At 37.6% G+C, this 20,230-nt stretch overlaps 1 protein-coding gene across 1 annotated transcript; it reads right to left on the reverse strand.

The window, feature by feature from the left end:
* Positions 1-19,151: 19,151 nt before the first annotated feature.
* On the reverse strand, positions 19,152-19,607 carry LOC130191003 (mitochondrial import receptor subunit TOM20 homolog; the record flags this gene model as incomplete). The annotated part of the gene is made up of 2 exons (XM_056410677.1): positions 19,152-19,270; positions 19,410-19,607. Coding segments are annotated over 2 exons (303 nt in total), but the record flags the coding sequence as incomplete, so codon positions are not given.
* Between the last annotated feature and the right edge of the window lie 623 nt (positions 19,608-20,230).

The raw sequence follows: 20,230 nt of genomic DNA on the forward strand, positions 1-20,230 counted from the left end.
CATTGTTTTATATATATATTGTTAATACTTTCTTCTTTTTTTTTGTGTGGATATTGTATAGTTTATTCTCATTCTTATTCTTTTTTTAGTCTGCCATACTGTTGTCGAGAGTTTTGCACATAAGAATTTCCTGACCGATTATACTTGTATAAAAGGGGATGTGACAATAAAAACTTGAAACTTGAAACTTGAAACTTGTTTCAGCTGCTGCGGTCAGGCAGGCGCCTCCGTAGTCACGCTGCAAGAACAGAGAGACTGAGACGGAGTTTCTTTCCTCAGGCCATCAGGACTGTGAACTCCGACCTCACCAGGACCACCACATAGACCCACACAACTGCCCCTCTTAGGCACACACACACACACACACACACACACTTACTGTAAATATTGTGTTGTTTTTTATTGTAAATAGTGTGTACTAAGTTGTTGCTTGCATTCCTGCTGAGCATTGCCACTTTCATTTCACTGCACACCCTGTGTGTGTATGTGAAAAATAAAACATCTTGAATCTTGAATCTTGATGAACACATTAAATGAAATAAAGTAATTATTCCAATATTGGGATATTCTGATTTAGAATTTCAAAATAAAAGCTAAAGACTTTCACTTCTGATTCATGGTAGAGTACCTCAATGTGTCATCCAGAGATGATCAAGACATTCTGACGTTTGATTTCTAAATGAAAGCACTTCATAAAGAAAATAATAGTAATATATTTCCAATATTTGATATTTCTTTGAAGCAAATCTGTAAGTTTCTTGATAAAAATTACACTGCGGTCTTGTTAATGGTGACCTCTGCTAGGCCCAAGATTATTCTCATGAGATATTACTGTGTAGATTTTGAATGAATTCAATTCAAAGTTAGCGAGAAACAAATATTATTAATATTATGGCAATATTTGGATTTTATTTTAAGCAAATCTGAAACTTTCTTGAAAAAAGGTACAATGCAGTCTTGTTATTGGTGACCTCTGCTAGGTCCATGATTATTCTCATGAGATATTACTGTAGATTTTGAATAAATTCACTTTAAAATTAGCGAGAAATCAATATGATTAATATTATGGCAATATTTGGATTTTATTTAAAGCAAATCTGAAACTTTCTTCAAAAAAGGTACACTGCAGTCTTGTTAATGGTGACCTCTGCTAGACCCATGAATATTTTCATGAGATATTACTGTGTGGATTTTGAATAAATTCACTTTAAAGTTAGCGAGAAATCAATATGATTAATATTATTGCAATATTTGGATTTTATTTAAAGCAAATCTGAAACTTTCTTCAAAAAAGGTACACTGCAGTCTTGTTAATGGTGACCTCTGCTAGACCCATGAATATTTTCATGAGATATTACTGTGTAGATTTTGAATAAATTCACTTTAAACTTAGCGAGAAATAAATATTATCAATATTATGGCAATATTTGGATTTTATTTAAAGCAAATCTGAAACTTTCTTCAAAAAAGGTACACTGCAGTCTTGTTAATGGTGACCTCTGCTAGACCCATGAATATTTTCATGAGATATTACTGTGTAGATTTTGAATACATTCACTTTAAAGTTAGCGAGAAATAAATATGATTAATATTATTGCAATATTTGGATTTTATTTAAAGTAAATCTGAAACTTTCTTCAAAAAAGGTACACTGCAGTCTTGTTAATGGTGACCTCTGCTAGACCCATGAATATTTTCATGAGATATTACTGTGTGGATTTTGAATAAATTCACTTTAAAGTTAGCGAGAAATCAATATGATTAATATTATTGCAATATTTGGATTTTATTTAAAGCAAATCTGAAACTTTCTTCAAAAAAGGTACACTGCAGTCTTGTTAATGGTGACCTCTGCTAGACCCATGAATATTTTCATGAGATATTACTGTGTAGATTTTGAATAAATTCACTTTAAAGTTAGCGAGAAATAAATATGATTAATATTATGACAATATTTGGATTTTATTTAAAGCAAATCTGAAACTTTCTTCAAAAGAGGTACACTGCAGTCTTGTTATTGGTGACCTCAGCTAGGTCCATGATTATTTTCATGAGATATTACTGTGGAGACTTTGAATAAATTCACTTTAAAGTTAGCGAGAAATAAATATTATTAATATTATGACAATATTTGGATTTTATTTAAAGCAAATCTGAAACTTTCTTCAAAAGAGGTACACTTCAGTCTTGTTATTGGTGACCTCAGCTAGGTCCATGATTATTTTCGTGAGATATTACTGTGGAGATTTTGAATAAATTCACTTTAAAGTTAGCGAGAAATAAATATTATTAATATTATGACAATATTTGGATTTTATTTAAAGCAAATCTGAAACTTTCTTCAAAAGAGGTACACTGCAGTCTTGTCATTGGTGACCTCAGCTAGGTCCATGATTATTTTCATGAGATATTACTGTGTAGATTTTGAATAAATTCACTTTAAAGTTAGCGAAAAATAAATATTATTAACACACACAAACACTACTCTGCAGACTGACCTTCGACCTTCAAATTCTCTCTAGAATATAACCTTACTGCTTTATATTCAACATAAGTCTTTTAGTTAATTTGTCATACTTCCAATCTACTTCGAGATGTGGATCCTTTTCAAATTCAAAGAAGGGCATCTGAATACCCTAAGGTTTAGAACCGATAGGTCTGAGTTAAGGGCCCCAAAAAAAGGTCCAAAGGGTAAAATTGGGCCTTGTTCTCTTGTATTTGCAGATTTATTGACAAGTGCAAAAATGGCCATAATGTCCTAAATATTATTCCTGGAAATTCTAAATTGAACATGAACATTCAAGACAGGGCCTACAATGATGTTGATGACATTTCTTCCAAAACACCCACAAGAGTTAATTGGCTGTCTGAAATCCAGGACTTGAAGAGGGTGTGTGATTTAGCAAATCTGAGACCCTGTTGTGAGTTTGGGCAGGATTTTAGCTTTTCTTTTTTCTAAACATGTCAGAGCTTAGCTTTCTTTCCCAGGTTGTAGCCACTCCCAAATGGGGCCCAACCATGTAGGCTGGCAATATATAGTACTACCCCATTTGCGGGTACCCAATTTTTACTCAAAACAAGTTCCAAACAAAGTGATTGAGACATTAAGTAAAAAAACAACAACAGCATATGCAACAATATTTCAACACAGAAACAATTCAGTTATAATTAACCAAATCTACTCATGAAGTAAGTAGTCATATGGCAATAACTTTACCAGCATTCACAAAAAATAATAACATAGTTAGCAACAAAAAGTCTAAGGAAGAGTTTTTTCTAATTCTTATAGTTTTTCCTAAGTGTATGCAGTGTATTTAAGTGAATAATTAGGTGTGGAAGGAAATTGTCCTGGGATGTAAGTCAGTGGGGACCCGGGTGAGGAGTCAGCTACAATCTTCCTTGCTCGCCTAGGGTCCTGGAAGCAGACAAGTCCTGGAGGGATGGCAGATTGCAGCCAATCACTCAGCAGATGATCCGCTGCAGTCTGGCTCTGTCCTTAGCAGTGGCTGCAGCGTACCAGACGGTGATGGAGGAGCAGAGGATGGACTCGATGATGGCAGTGTAGAAGTGCACCATCATGGTCTTTGGCAGGTTCAATTCAGCTACGTCAGGAAGAACGTCCCCTGCCATGCCTTTTTAGTGATGGAGCTGATGTTCAGCTCCCACTTGAGGTCCTGTTATTTAGCTGATATTTCAGATTTGCTTAAAATAAAATTCATATATTGCCATAATATTAATAATATTTATTTCTCGCCAACTTTAAATTGAATTCATTCAAAATTCCCACAGTAATATCTCATGAGAATAATCATGGACCTAGCAGAGGTCACCCTTAACAAGACTGCAGTGTACCTCTTTTGAAGAAAGTTTCAGATTTGCTTTAAATAAAATCCAAATATTGTCATAATATTAATCATATTTATTTCTCGCTAACTTTAAAGTGAATTTATTCAAAATCTACACAGTAATATCTCATGAAAATATTCATGGGTCTAGCAGAGGTCACCATTAACAAGACTGCAGTGTACCTTTTTTGAAGAAAGTTTCAGATTTGCTTTAAATAAAATCCAAATATTGCAATAATATTAATCATATTGATTTCTCGCTAACTTTAAAGTGAATTTATTCAAAGTCCACACAGTAATATCTCATGAAAATATTCATGGGTCTAGCAGAGGTCACCATTAACAAGACTGCAGTGTACCTTTTTTGAAGAAAGTTTCAGATTTGCTTTAAATAAAATCCAAATATTGCAATAATATTAATCATATTGATTTCTAACTTTAAAGTGAATTTATTCAAAATCCACACAGTAATATCTCATGAAAATATTCATGGGTCTAGCAGAGGTCACCATTAACAAGACTGCAGTGTACTTTTTGAAGAAAGTTTCAGATTTGCTTTAAATAAAATCCAAATATTGCCATAATATTAATCATATTGATTTCTGCTAACTTTAAAGTGAATTTATTCAAAATCTACACAGTAATATCTCATGAGAATAATCATGGACCTAGCTGAGGTCACCTAACAAGACTGCAGTGTACCTTTTTTGAAGAAAGTTTCAGATTTGCTTTAAATAAAATCCAAATATTGTCATAATATTAATAATATTTATTTCGCTAACTTTAAAGTGAATTTATTCAAAATCCACAGTAATATCTCATGAAAATATTCATGGGTCTAGCAGAGGTCACCATTAACAAGACTGCAGTGTACCTTTTTGAAGAAAGTTTCAGATTTGCTTTAAATAAAATCCAAATATTGCAATAATATTAATCATATTGATTTCGCTAACTTTAAAGTGAATTTATTCAAAATCCACACAGTAATATCTCATGAAAATATTCATGGGTCTAGCAGAGGTCACCATTAACAAGACTGCAGTGTACCTTTTTTGAAGAAAGTTTCAGATTTGCTTTAAATAAAATCCAAATATTGCCATAATATTAATCATATTGATTTCTCGCTAACTTTAAAGTGAATTTATTCAAAATCTACACAGTAATATCTCATGAGAATAATCATGGACCTAGCTGAGGTCACCAATAACAAGACTGCAGTGTACCTTTTTTGAAGAAAGTTTCAGATTTGCTTTAAATAAAATCCAAATATTGTCATAATATTAATAATATTTATTTCTCGCTAAGTTTAAAGTGAATTTATTCAAAATCTCCACAGTAATATCTCATGAAAATAATCATGGACCTAGCTGAGGTCACCAATAACAAGACTGCAGTGTACCTCTTTTGAAGAAAGTTTCAGATTTGCTTTAAATAAAATCCAAATATTGTCATAATATTAATCATATTTATTTCTCGCTAACTTTAAAGTGAATTTATTCAACATCTACACAGTAATATCTCATGAAAATATTCATGGGTCTAGCAGAGGTCACCATTAACAAGACTGCAGTGTACCTTTTTTGAAGAAAGTTTCAGATTTGCTTTAAATAAAATCCAAATATTGCAATAATATTAATCATATTGATTTCTCGCTAACTTTAAAGTGAATTTATTCAAAATCCACACAGTAATATCTCATGAAAATATTCATGGGTCTAGCAGAGGTCACCATTAACAAGACTGCAGTGTACCTTTTTTGAAGAAAGTTTCAGATTTACTTTAAATAAAATCCAAATATTGCAATAATATTAATCATATTTATTTCTCGCTAACTTTAAAGTGAATTTATTCAAAATCTACACAGTAATATCTCATGAAAATATTCATGGGCCTAGCAGAGGTAACCAATAACAAGACTGCAGTGTAACTTCTTTCAAGAAAGTTACAGATTTGCTTAAAATAAAATCCAAATATTGCCATAATATTAATAATATTTATTTTTTGCTAACTTTAAATTGAATTCATTCAAAATCTACACAGTAATATCTCATGAAAATATTCATGGGCCTATAGCAGAGGTCACCATTAACAAGACCGCAGTGTAATTTTATCATGAAACTTACAGATTTGCTTCAAAGAAATATCAAATATTGGAAATATATTACTATTATTTTCTTTATGAAGTGCTTTCATTTAGAAATCAAACATCAGAATGTCTTGATCATCTCTGGATGACACATTGAGGTACTCTACCATGAATCAGAAGTGAAAGTATTTTGTAACTACGCACCATTGTGTTCTAAATCTATTCTGAAATTAGACACCCATTTCATGAATGTGATTTCTTTAGCTTTCATTTTGAAATTCTAAATCAGAATATCCCAATATTGGAATAATTACTTTCTTTCATTTCATGTGTTCATCATGAATACCATTCGTGATTTTCATCTCTTCAATTAATATAATCTATCACTATATCTGTATTTAAAGACGTGTTTCATCATATCACGTTCACGGAAGTTCGCTCTTATTTTGAAAACAGTTTTCACACACTCGCACCGTAATGCCTGGTATATACGTGTACTGGAAAAAATCGTGCGGGCTGGCTTGACTGTGTTTTTCGAAGTGGCGGCTGGCTTGACCGCAGTCGCGCCGCGCATCGGAAAACATCGAAGTGTTTTTTAAACGTCGTCGGGGTCGAGCAGGAAAGTGAGGAAGAGACTCGTCTTCTTCAACTCCCGTACGAACCGTTTGAACACGCTCTGACCTCTGGGATTAATAATAATAATAATATCAACAAAGTAAACAGATTAATCATGAGGAACATTGAGCGTGACAAAAGAACAGACAGTGACAGATTCAGACCCCGCCTCCTCACACGAGGTCGGATCAGCCAATCAGCACAAAGCAATGCAGAGATTGGTGTGTGTGTGTGTGTGTGTGTGTATCTTTGTGGGATTATGATAATAATGGACCATCACACCATGAATAAATGTGCAGTTACACGTGACTCTCCCTTCCTTCTCTGGGCGTCTCCGGTCAGGAATGCTTTGTTCCAATATGACATTTTCACTTTGAGTTCTCGGGTATCTGACACACGGCTTTAGCCGAGACACGGAGCGTCCTGCCCGGGCGTCTCATCAATCACCGCCGTGTTGACCCGACCTCGACAACCGCTGTAAACAAACAACAACAGAGGTGAAGGAACGGAGCTTCAGACTTCTTCACGCTCCCATCAAACCGTCTCCAGAGGCCCAGCGGGCTGCCGACGGCCAGGACGTACTGACGGAGCAGAGCAACGACACCAGATCACCTCGGACTCACACACAGGGCGGGATTATCAAAGGTGACGAGTTCATCAGGTTGTAACCGTCAAAGTTGGGATGTTGTCCAGTGTTCAGCGGTTCCAGTCAAACGTAAATAGACATGATTCTCTTCTTCTTCTCGAGGGTCTTTTGAGCCCTCAGCGCTGGAAGCGCGGAAGGTAGTCGCCCCAAAACAGTCAATCAATCTGCCCCCCCGCTGGAGCGGGCGTATTCCATCCACTTTTGGGCGCGTTGCATATTCAAACCAGCGCATTTGAATATGACCCACTTGGAAGCGCATTTGAGCGCATTTGCTTATGGTTAACAATTTCAAAATGCGGCACTTTATTTTGGGCATTAATGTTGTGGTAATGTGGCTGGCTGCTGGCGGATAGATGGTTGGGTGATTGTTAATGGTTAGTGATTTATCTTCAAATGATGCCTGTAGGCACTTGAGACGGTTGACTTCAGGCTGCTTTGGAATAAGAGGATACCTCTGGGCAGCCACCAGTTTTTTGGATAACTCTGAGGCATCATAGGTGAGTGTTGACTACTTTATCAATAAATAACTTCTTTAAGGGCACAAGACTACTTTATCGACTAAAGAGCTTCAGAAAGCCAGCTCCAAACTGTTACACCCAGGTGTCAATAAGTGTTCATTGTCACATTGGTATGTGCATCAAATCTGAATTTAATACTGTGTTCGTGTCATGATATGTCTTTCCCATTTTGTTGAAACCAGACCCTGTCTCCTCATTGATCTGGCTGCCAGGGTATCAATTTAAAGTAGTATGCTGACATCAGACCCTGTGGCCACAGGGAGGCCACGGAGTTCAAATAATTTGTATTCCATCTATATCTGAACTCCCAACGGGTTTAGACATTATTTACTCCTGAATTTGTAACTTTTATCTTTCCTCCAGACAGCAGCTCCAGCACCTCGCCAGCCAGGTGAGGTCAAATGAGCTGGTGACCTCCTCACGCACACCTTGGGGCCAGGAATGGTAGAGGTGAGTGGTGGATATTCCCAAAGTGTGTTGACACACATTGAAAATATTAACAATTAGCAATTTGTTGTTTGTTGTGTTCATTAATTAAATATCTTCATGTTCCACATCACTGTGTATTATTAAGTGAATTGGAAGTGTGAACGGCATCTTGATTTAACTAGTCTGATAATTTAGCTAATGGGCCTGAAATCATGGTGTAAATTGGATCCGACATGTTATTAGGCATGTGGTTAAGGCAAATAGTCAGCAGTAACACAATATGGCAACACTAATTTCTGACTTCACATAAGGGTTTATTCCAGTGAGTGTTACAAGTTAATGAAACTAACTTACATTAATTATTTTTTTAAATGTATGCGTCCAGAGGACACACACATGATGGAGGAGACATATTGATGAGATTGGCGACATATTCTTTATTGAAAATAAAGGCCAATAACCCTCATACACACAGTAAAATGGTAAAAACAAATTTCACATAAACAGCTTGGTTACTAAGCACTGGAATGGCAAATTTAATACACTATAATATTATCTAAATATTTTATTGGGGCAGTGTGGGACAGGTCGGAAAACTGAGGAAAGACTAATTCTGAGTTAGCTAATAACCTCTTATTAAATGCCCGTCGTGACTGGACCAGTTTGCATCACCGCTTGTTGTGGTCTGTCACTGATAGTTGCAATCAGGTGGAGCAGTCCTCCTCCTGATCTCCTCCACGAATTATCTGGTATCTTTATGAAAATAATTTCTGAGTCACACTCAAGAAAGGTTTCATCATTTATTAATATTATTACATTAACAATATTATGATTTTATCTTCTTTACATACATTCCAATTAACACATGTAATGTCTATTACATAGCCTTCATCTTTACTGCCATCCCAACAGATGTTCCTATATTTAAAACTGTGGTGGGCTGGAAACCAAATCACATGGTGAAAAGGACATTTTGAGATTAGAGTGAAAATACTAGTAGGTCCAAACTCAGTATTTTAGTGAGGTGGGTTTTGATTCAATTATTATTCTATAACATGTCTATAAATACTAAACATATCTACTTGTTTCATTAATTGAATATGTTAAAAACGCTTTATTCTTAATAAGTCTATTTAGAACCCCTCTCTTAAAGTTGTTTTGTCAAGTCTATTCGAAATCTAACTGATCAGCTGACTTTGGGCAATCATAACATTTAGAGCAGACAAATAATATGAAAACATATTTGAAACAAGCTTGAAGTCAGCTTCCAAGGTCAAATTTCACCATGTTCCGTTTTCCCCAGATCCCATCACAAATGGTCTCAACACTATTACTACCACACTACCACAAAATATAAACTGTCTTGAAGAGCCTATGCCTAATACTGTGCATACCTTTGCTCCGATGCCCTGAGCATGTCCTCAAAGGCTGTGGACATTCTAAAATGCCGGCTGGGATGGGCAGTAGGGCTTGGTGGAGCAGCAGGGCCGGATGGGGCAGGAAAATTGGATGGAGCAACAGGGCTAGATGGGAGGTTGGGGCTGGGCGGAGGCTCCACCAACCAGTGGTGACTGGTGGAAAATTACATTTGCAGATGGTCCTATAAAGTCACAAAGTAACCAAATTGCTTTATGAGAGATGAACTAGTGTTCTTGACCTCAGTCAGATGCTTGAATAAGACCGCTTTACCACCTTTGACACCTGCAGGGCCTTCAGCTTCAGTCCCTACTGTATAAAGACATTGCAAGGAACTTCTTAAGAAATTTTTTGAGGTGTAGAGTCATTGTTAAATGTCAGTGTGAGACTTTTTTAGTCATTAAAGTAGGTCTAGGTTGAACCCCACTTACCCTTCCTGGGCGCCATTTCTTCATGAACTGAAAGAGAAGGCAATATAGTGTGATTATTATTATCACGTGTTAGGCATAGCACAGTCTTAAAAAATAATCAGCGGATTTATTCAATGAGCCTATCTGTGAGGCACTGAGGACAATTTAACTAGGGATGTCAGTCTACAGTCAGCACATTCTCAGCGTCAGGTGCCTCAGGCATCCAAAAGTAATTGGCTGAGGCTAACCAGTGTTAGGAAGCTTGTGGAATTCAGCTTCTTAATAAGTCTAGATGCCTTACAGGTATCTAAAACCAACTGGATGCCTGTGGGTTAACCTGCTTATACCAACATTAAACTGACCTGGCAGTCAGAGCACTACCTATGATGCCTCAGAGTTGTCAAAAACTGGTGGCTGCCTCAGAGGTATCCTTATTCCAAGCAGCCTGGAAATCAACCAGTCTCAACGTCAGTGCCTCACAGGCATCATTTTGAGAAAGATAACCACTAACCATTAATCCTCCAAATGGAAAGTTAATCTCCAGTAATTAATCTTACTTTGTTACTATTGTTTTTAACCAGATTTAAACGCTAGCAGTAGAAATAACATTACCACAGCTAAAATTAACATCATCTATCTATTATGATTCAAGCTCTTTATTACCACAACAGTATGGCCCAAAAATAGCTACGTGCCTTTGGGGAAATTGTTGAACTAGAGTGGGTTAATATACGCTCCAAGTGGACGGCTCCAAATGTGAGTTGAAATATGCAATGCGCTCAAAAAGTGGATTTGAATATGCGCTCACCGCTCAAGTGGGGAGTAGCGCATTGACGTTGGATCAGAGTTTTTGGGGGGACCACCTTCCGGCGCCTTCAGGCAGCGGCTGCCTGGAAGGCGCGTAAAACTCAAAACACCATCGAGCCACCTTGTGCCCGGGACCTGGCGCCGGGCGGCCCGACCACAAAGTGAACGTCTGCCATCGTCTCGTTGTTGAACATGACTGAATTCCTACAGGGAACACAACATGTTGTCTTAAAATATGAAAGAAGTTATATTGAATATTCCATGTGATGGGAGACGGTCAGATCCTTTACTCGAGTCTAGAAATCCACCATTCCAAGCTCCAAGTATTATCAGAGAAATGTACAGGGTTCTGACACATTGTGACCGATGGATTTCCAGGACTTTAAACCAAATGTCCATGACTGAACTAAAATCTCAGTATAAACATGAAAACTGTTGAAAATGTTGCGTATTGAGAGCTATCGCCGGCTTATTAACTAAGGATGGGTTAAATGCAGAGAACTAATTTCCCCATGGGAATTAATAAAAGTGTATATTAATTATATTTTGAGCGTCTTTCTTTAAAAAATATATTAATTATTTCAAACGCGGCGTAAATGAACACGTGATTATAACAAATTTCCATGACTTTTCCAAAACTTTTGTGATTACAGGCCTGGAAATGACCATTTAAAACTCCATGACTTTTCCAGGTTTTCCATGACCGTACGAACCCTGAATGTACTTTAAAGTATTGGAAGTAAAAGTTGCATTATTGTGTTTTATCTCGGAGGAAAAAAGTATCTTCAGTTAGAAAATAAAAATAAAAAGATGGAATATCCACAACTCCTCATGAAATGAACTCAAAGTGATGCTCTGCATATGTAATCCTCGCTTCCGGCTTCAGACCCACCTCTCCCGGATGGTGGGGAACAGGCCCTGCCAGCTGCTGCCGCCCTGCGCCGCGGTGCTCGTGTTGTTGTTCGTGAGGTTCTGCTGCTGGTGCTGCTGGATGGAGGAGGAGGAGGAGGAGGAGGAGGAAGAGGAGGTGCTGCTCGCTGAGGCGGAGGTGACCAGCTTGGTGGGAAACAGCTCTCCAGCCATTATCTTCCAGACAGACTGCGGCGGGTCATGGCAGCTCCGGGCCCCGGACTCACCTGCCGCCGTTTCCTACTGGTTTGAAAACCAGTGGGCACCGGTCGAGTCTGGAGGGAACACCCGAGAAACGCGCTTTGAATTCGGACACCGAGAAGAGCCACACGGCGGCGACGACGGGGGCTCAGCTCACTCTGACGTGCACGCCAACGCTCGTGCAAACTATCAACGTTTTATTAAAAACAAAGAGACAGTTGAAGCACACAAGTCCACTTAAAAGACACACTTTGTTTTCTTTATAAAGTTTGTAACTGTTCCTTTACAGTAACTTTGGTTTAAGCGGTTCAAATATATATACACACATATATAAATTCAAATACATGAATAATATATATATTCAAAGAAATATATATATATATATATAAATATATACTGTATATATATAATAAATAATATATATACAATAAATAAATGATTTATATGTATATATATATACATATATCTGTGATGTGAGAGCTTGTACCTGCGATGTTGAACACAGCCTGCAGGCCGGAGGAACATTGCCGGTTGACGGTGTAACACGGCACCGTGTCCGGAAACCCGCTGAAACGAAGACAGAGCTGTGAGACACGCTGGGGACGGAGGAGGACGAGCGTGTGCGTCAATGATGATGATGAAGAGGAGGAGGAGTCTGACCTGAGGAAGTGAGCCACCCTGGCCATCACAGCACCGGCTCCGGGCTGCAGCACGTTGCCTGCAGACAGCAATACACAACCAAAATATAAAAAACACACCAGCAATAACAAGTACACAAGAGTACACGCAAGTACACAAAAGTACACAAGAGTACACGCAAGTACACAAGAGTACACACAAGTACATACAATTAGAAATTAACATAACATTAGCATAAAATGAAAACACTCCAGTTGTACCTCAGAACAGTACCGAGTACTGGAGTAAATGTACTTTGTTACTTTCAAATCCACAACGCAGCAGAGAAGCACCAAGAAACAGGCTGAAGACGCCATCAGAGAGATGGAACAGGAGATCTCTGATCTGATGAAGAGGAGCACTGAGGTGGAGAAGCTCTCCCTCTCTGAAGACCACCTCCACCTCCTCCAGAGTGTCCAGTCCCTCAACATCCACCATCCACCACCCACCAAGGACTGGTCTCAGCTCAGTGTTCCTCCAGCATCACATGAGGGGACTGTGAGGAGAGCTGTGTCTCAGCTGGAGGAGACGCTCAGTAACATGATGAAGACGCTGGTTGCTGAAGTTGAGATGAAGAGGGTCCAGAAGTTTGCAGTGGACGTGACTCTTGATCCTAAAACAGCTCATCATGACCTCATCCTGTCTGATGACGGGAAACAAGTGAAACCTGCTCAGGTACAGCAGCCACGTCTCCCCGACAATCCACAGAGGTTCTCTCCTTGTCTCTGTGTTTTAGGAACACAGAAGTTCTCTTCAGAAAAACTTTACTATGAGGTTCAAGTTAAACAAAAGACTGAATGGTATTTAGGAGTGGCCAGAGAGTCGGCCAACAGGAAGGGACCCATCTCACCGAGTCCTGAGAACGGTTACTGGACTATATGTTTGAGAAATGGAAATGAGTATGAAGCTGCTGATGATCCTCCAGTTGTTCTCTCCCTGAGGTCTCGGCCTCAGAAGGTGGGGGTGTTTGTGGACTATGAGGAGGGTCTGGTCTCCTTCTATGACGTAGAAGCTGCAGCTCTCATCTACTCCTTTACTGGCTGCTCCTTCAAGGAGAAACTCCTCCCATTCTTCTATCCTGGTCGTTATCTTGATGGTATAAACTCTGCTCCTCTGATCATCTCTCCTGTTGGAGTAAACTAATCACTCTTTGTTTGTTGTAATGATTTTCTTCATTGAAGAGAATAAATGTACATATCTTGTCTTAATATCATGCAGTTGAACTTGACATCTTACTGTGGTGATTGATTTACACGTAAAATGTATTAAATGTATCCCGTTACATATAAACATATTAATCTCTTAAACTCTGCATGATGACACATCATATGTAGAATTTAAATTCAAATCTTTGTTAAATCTAAGACATTTATTTCTACGTCCAGAAGAAAGATCCAGAAAAGTAAAGCCTGGTTGACAGAAGTTGTTTCATGACAAATAAATTGTATTCTGTGACTTTCATAATAAAAGAGGTTTACAAGCAAAACAAGACTTTTTAAAATAAATATTATTTTTACAGTTCTTCCAAGTCCATCTGAAACCATGAGTCAATTGACAAATGAAATGGAAACTATTTGTAATGGTTTAATAAATGTTACCTGTAAAAACAATTCATGTTTCCAGCTTCACAAATGTGAAGTTTTACTACTTTTCTTTTTAATAATGTTAATAATGTCAATGCTTTAGTCATAATGTTGAGGTTTGGCCAAACAAACATTGTGAAGGTGTCAGTTCAGGATGCCGACTGGACACGAGGAGCTGGAGTCCAGATGTGGCCTCGTGTCCCAAGTTCTCAGGAACAGAAATAAAAGACATTGGAAATGTTTTCTCACTACAAGCTATTTACTAAACGGATGACACAGCGACCAGCAAGAAGTAGATAGAGGCGTAATTTAATAAAAAGAAAATAATCTCACAAGACAACTTCAGTCTGTCCACATTGTTTTATTTTCCTACAGAGCGTCGTCCTCTCTCAAAATGACTAAACATTTCAGCACTTTTTTTACAAAGTGTTTATGATCGAGAAACGAACAGAAGACCGATCACAAACTAATTGAAACAATAAATACTTTGGAGAAGATTCGGTTTCTGGGACCGTTCCCCGACTGAAAAAGGAACCGCGAGGACGAGTAACCCTGGTACACGATGCTGTCGGACGGGAGAGGGCTGTTATGATCCAGATACTCTTCATACCCCAAAACGGGTCATTTAAGTTAAAAGACAAACACACACGACTGTCATGGATAAACCAGGAATAAAAAAACCTAAATTCCACTTCCGGTGTGCGGTATTAACTGGTTTTTGAATTAACTGGTTTTGCACGCGCATGAGGCAGATGTGCCAGGAGTGGCCTCGAGTTGCCTCTCAGGACCCGTCTGACTAACTAGGAATGCACATTTCCATCGCTTAGCCTCTCTGTCACGTTCTTTGTAACGCTAATGTTTTAAAGACTAAACACGGATGACTTTGCTGTAAAATGTGATACCTGTTCGGAGGCTGTAGTTGAGCCGCGAGGACACGGCCCGAGGACAAAGTAGGTGACTCTGCTGGTGCCTGTTCAATATACGACTAACTTCAATAAATACTTGACAAAATGCTCTTGTTGTCAGTCTGATATTTATGTTATCGTCATATCTGGCGTCAAGTCGATGTGAGACCAGTTTACTCTTCATACAGTGTGTAATGAAGCATGTAGCCCGTTGTTTACACCCAGCTCGCCCACCGCTGTCAGCTGGGAAACTGTGATCGACTCAGATTAAGTTGTGATACCACAACAAGACTTTGTGCTGTCTTCACATCTCTTATGTTTTATATTGAGACTACGGATCAACATATATCCTCGTAACTATACTCTACCCTGTGCAGCACTCCTGTCCAGATTAAACATGACTTAACTGTCATTGTGTTACTATAAGGACATACATAACTACACACAGGAGCGTGTCTTTTGACACATGACGGGGGAGCAGCTTGCTCCAGCCTTCATTTAGGATTTCGACGGCATTTACGAAACGTTTTCCACCTTCATGACGATCATATCACTTGTTCACTGGTGATAAAAAAATATCTAAACCGACAATACAAAAATAATATAAACACGGATTTCTCAAAGAATCGAACAGCCACTTGTGCACCTGCTGTTCTGTTCGTTGCTTGTGAACTACCATTGAGCTATAGGTATTTCACCCGATAACCCGATTTACATTACAATGTACTTTGCAATAACAAAAACTGACTTTGAGCAAATTAAGTAAGTAATATAGTAACTTTGGAAGACATTAATATTTATATAAATTTTTTTATTTTAAAATTTACCCTTTGATTTTTGTTTTTTACATTACATTTTAAAAACACTCTGATTAAAAAGGGTATGTTCTTTAATTTTCAATCTTTCTTTTTAATCAGGGGAAAACCCTGTTAAAAGAATTTTTTTATTTAAAAGGGACTTTTTTACCTACAGGTTTCTTCTTTGAAATGATGTGTTAATTTGGGGGTTTTTTTATTTTTTAAAATTTTAAAATACAATAACGTTTTTAAAAAAAAAAGAAATGTCATCAGTCAATAAATATGTTTTTCTTAAAAAAATTTAATTAAAAATAATAAATGATTTTTTTTGTAAATTTTTAAAATAAACAATTATAAAATTTTTTTATAAAATTTACCACCCTGACAGGACATAAACATTTGGGACTTCTGGGGGTTTTAAAAAGATGCTGTCTTGGTAACAAAGAGGGTTGCCGGATGGCTTCCACTGCTGTCTGAAAACAAGGGGAACTGTGTCGGGGCTAATGTGGACTGAAACAAAGGGGGGGGGCAAAAGGGAATTCTGAATTCGTTATTTGCGCTTCTTTTATCCCAAATTTTTTAGCACAAAGGACGGGAAAGGGCTTTTCCAATTTAGTAAAAAATCCAGAGCTGGTTCTTTCTTTACCTTTTCCATTGTTATTAAAATTTTAACCCGGAAAAGTTGAAACTTCTTTTTTTCTTCTTCAAGCTGTGAAGGGAGGGCCAAAAACATCCACATTTTCGCATCCTGATGAAAATAATTAAAAAAAATTTTTTGGTTTAAAACAAATAAAAATGTTTGTGGTTGTTCATAATAAAAAATTTTCTCTTCCCCTTTTTTTAAGAAAAATGAATTTAGTTAAATTTTTCAAATTCACTTAAAAAAATTGTTTAACCTGATGTTTCTCCCTTTCAAAATTAAATTTGAAGGTCCATTAAACTGTTTTGTTTTTTAAATTTCTGTTGTTTTTGATTAGAACTCTTTTTTCCATAATATTTATTAATTGAATTTAAAAAGGGGCCCCTTTGTTGAGTGAGACATATTGTTTTTTTTACTTTTGAAAAAAGATGTTTTTACCTGACCAAGTTTGTTTGATTAAATAAAAAATTTTTTTTTTTTTCCCCCAAATTTTTAATGTCTATTTAAGTAAACAGAAATTTTTTAAAATACAAATAAACTATTGAAATTTTAAAATTTTTTCTTTTAGTAGTTGGGGAAAAAGCCTTGCTCCCCAATTAAGATGCCTTAAAGTTTTGAAAATTTCTGAAAAACCGACAGCTTGTCAAATTTTCCATAGCTGAAATGGATGGGGAAGTTTTCAAAATTTTTTATTTAGTTTTTCCAAAGGATTGTTTTCACTTTTATTTAAATCTGTTTAATTTTTTTTTGGGTGTAAAGTTATCCACACTTTTGAAATTATTGTTATCTGATTCAGCTGAATAAAATTTAGTGTTTGGTGCAAAAGCTAAAATTAAATTAAAGGAAAAGAGGAAACATGATGAATGAGGTTTAATTGAAATGAGAAAAGAAATATCATACAAGAAAGAAAATTTTTATAAATTTTCTAAAGCATTAAGACAAAACATGAGTATTTACCCCTGGAAAATGAAGGTTTCTGCTGCTGTTCCCCATTTTGAAAGAAGGGATCAAAAAAAACCGATGCATTTTGAAAAGGTATGTGTTATCTATACAAATTTTTTAATTCTAAATTTGATTTCAAAAATAATCTAAATCTCAATTTTTTTTACAACAGTTTTTCCCAAAGATTTTAAAGGGAAAATCAACTTTATTTTTAAAAGCCCCTTTATGTGAAGTTGTAACCCCTTTTTTTCCCTGAAAGTGATAAGTTTAAGCTTCATGTTTTGGGGGCTTAATTTAAAACCCCGGGCTCCTTTTTCAAAAGGGAATGACTTAAATTGGGGTCATTCTCGGGGAAAAAGTACCACTGAAAAATTTTGCGTTTTTTTGTTTTTTTCATCTGCACATCAGTGAAATCTAAGGGGTAAAAACCTTTTTTGGGAAAAACCAGAATATGCCTTCATGTGGAAAAGGTCCTGAGGGGTGCTTTTGATGAACTTTTTAAAAATTTTAAATGTCACATAAAATTTTGGTCCACCTTTTGAGACAACGTAAAACATATTCAACAAAGATCACCCCAAAATTTCTGATCTTGTTTTAAAATAAGTGTTTCATTTGGTTGTACACGCAATTGATTTTGTAAATGTGCATGATTTTGATATTTTCGTTTTTTAATTTTTTTTGCACTTTTTTAACTTTGCCCCATGTAAAAAAATTTTATGTAAATTTTTAAAACATGAAAGTGTTTCAACTTTTACAAACAACAAAATTTAGGGGTTGATGTAAAAAATAACACCAAAGAGTGTTGAAATCAACAACAATTTAGAGTTAAAATACACACCGCAATGCAATGTGTCATTAAATAACACCAAGAGTGTTAGAAATCAACAACATTGAGTTAAAGTACACTTTTATGTCTTTAACAACACTATAGGTGTTAAATATTAACACTATTAATGCGCTAAAATATTAACACTACGCAAAGTGTAATTTAACTCGAGCCGGGTGGATTATATAAACACCAGCAAAGTGTTGATTTTAACACTATGCGAGTTAAATTCACACTTTCGATTTTGCTGTGTAACATCATAGACCCACCTAACTCAAATACGTGATTGCATAGGCAACAGCCGCTTTGTGCATTAAAGTTGATGCGACAATAGGAAACGCAGTTACTGATTATCACTATGAGTGATTTATCTATTCATCTAAAACTTAAACTGACTGTAATCAACCCATATTCCTCTATAGCTCAATGGTAGTTGGGATGCAAGTTAGGAGGCCCTGTGGTCGCAGATGATCGCAGGTTCGATTCTTGGCGTTAATCTTAATCCATTTTTTAATTGTTTGTATCGCCAGTGAACAAGTGATATGTTTGTCATGAAGGTGGAAAACGTTTCGTTAATGCCGACGAAATCCTAAATGAAGGCTGGAGCAAGCTGCTCCCCATGTGTCAAAAGACACGCTCACTCCTGTGTGTAGTTATGTGTGTCCTTATCGTAACAACAACAGGTAACAGTCTTTAAAACATTAGCGTTATAAAAAGAACGTGACAGAGGCCAGCGATGGAAATGCATTTCCTAGTTAGTCAGACGGGTCCTGAGAGGCAACTCGAGGCCACTCTACCGGCACATCTGCCTCATGCACGCGTACCAAAACCAGTTAATTCAAAACCAGTTAATACCGCACACCGAAGTGATGGACGTCGGGCGTGATGGAGGCCGAGGCGTTGGCGAGGTCATCACGGAGGGTCCACGTGAGGAAGAGGAGGAGGAGGAGGGCTCGGGGGCGGTCTCCTCCTGGTCCTCATGTCGTCCTCGCTCAGACTCTGGGCGCTCACGATCCGCTGCAGGACCGGAGCACAACACACAGCAGCGTCAGTCTCTCTTCTCGGTGGCCGTCGTTATGTTCTTCTGCTCCCGCTTGTTCCGCGTGGAGAACCGAAGGACTCGCGGAGGTCCGAGAGGAGCGCTGGGCCCGCCTACCTGGCTGATGCTGGGCAGCTTGGTGAGCAGCATCTGGAAGACGGGCGGAGGCAGAGTCTGCTGCAGCAGCTGCTGCGGCTGACCGCACACGGCGATGGCGTTGGTCAGGTGGTCCACGCCTTTCTCTAGTCGCCTGTGGAGCGCAGCGCAGACACGAGGCGTGAAGACGAGCACTCGGGGCGCCCACAGGAAGCCTCTTCTTCTTCTTCTTCTTCTTCTTCTTCTTCTTCTTCTTCTTCTTCTTCTTCTTCTTCTTCTTCTTCTTCTTTTTAGGCGGCTGGCATCCAAACTGGTGCATTACCGCCACCTACTGCCTTTCTTTGCGAACTAGAAATATCTAGCACTTTATCCCCTCAAAAATAAAAGAAAAGAAATAGAAATAATAATAAACTAAACTAAGAAGGGAGCCCTGTCAACTTCAGTGCCCTAAATTCTTCTCTTCAACCCTGTCTCCTTCAGATACTGCAGCACCCTTCCTGCCCCCAAGGATAATACATCCCTCAATTGCACCCCTCCTCCTGCCAGCCTCCTCTTCAACCTGCCTCGCTCGCTTCTAAATTTCTGGCAATGCCACATGACATGATCCACCGTTTCTGCTGTCTTGCAGTACTCGCACAGTCCGGTTGGGTGTTTTTTAATTAAGTGCATTGTTTTGTTTAGCTTTGTATGTCCAGTGGTGTAAAGTAACGAAGAAGTACGTACTTTACTTTTAAAAGTTTTTTGGGTATCTGTACTTTATTTACTACTTATATTTCTGTTTACTTTTCTTTTACTTCACTACATTTTGCAATGAAAACTTGTACTTTTACTCCGATACATTT

The sequence above is a fragment of the Pseudoliparis swirei genome, unplaced genomic scaffold (genome assembly GCF_029220125.1).
Source record: "Pseudoliparis swirei isolate HS2019 ecotype Mariana Trench unplaced genomic scaffold, NWPU_hadal_v1 hadal_26, whole genome shotgun sequence".
NCBI classification, from domain to species: Eukaryota; Metazoa; Chordata; class Actinopteri; order Perciformes; family Liparidae; genus Pseudoliparis; species Pseudoliparis swirei.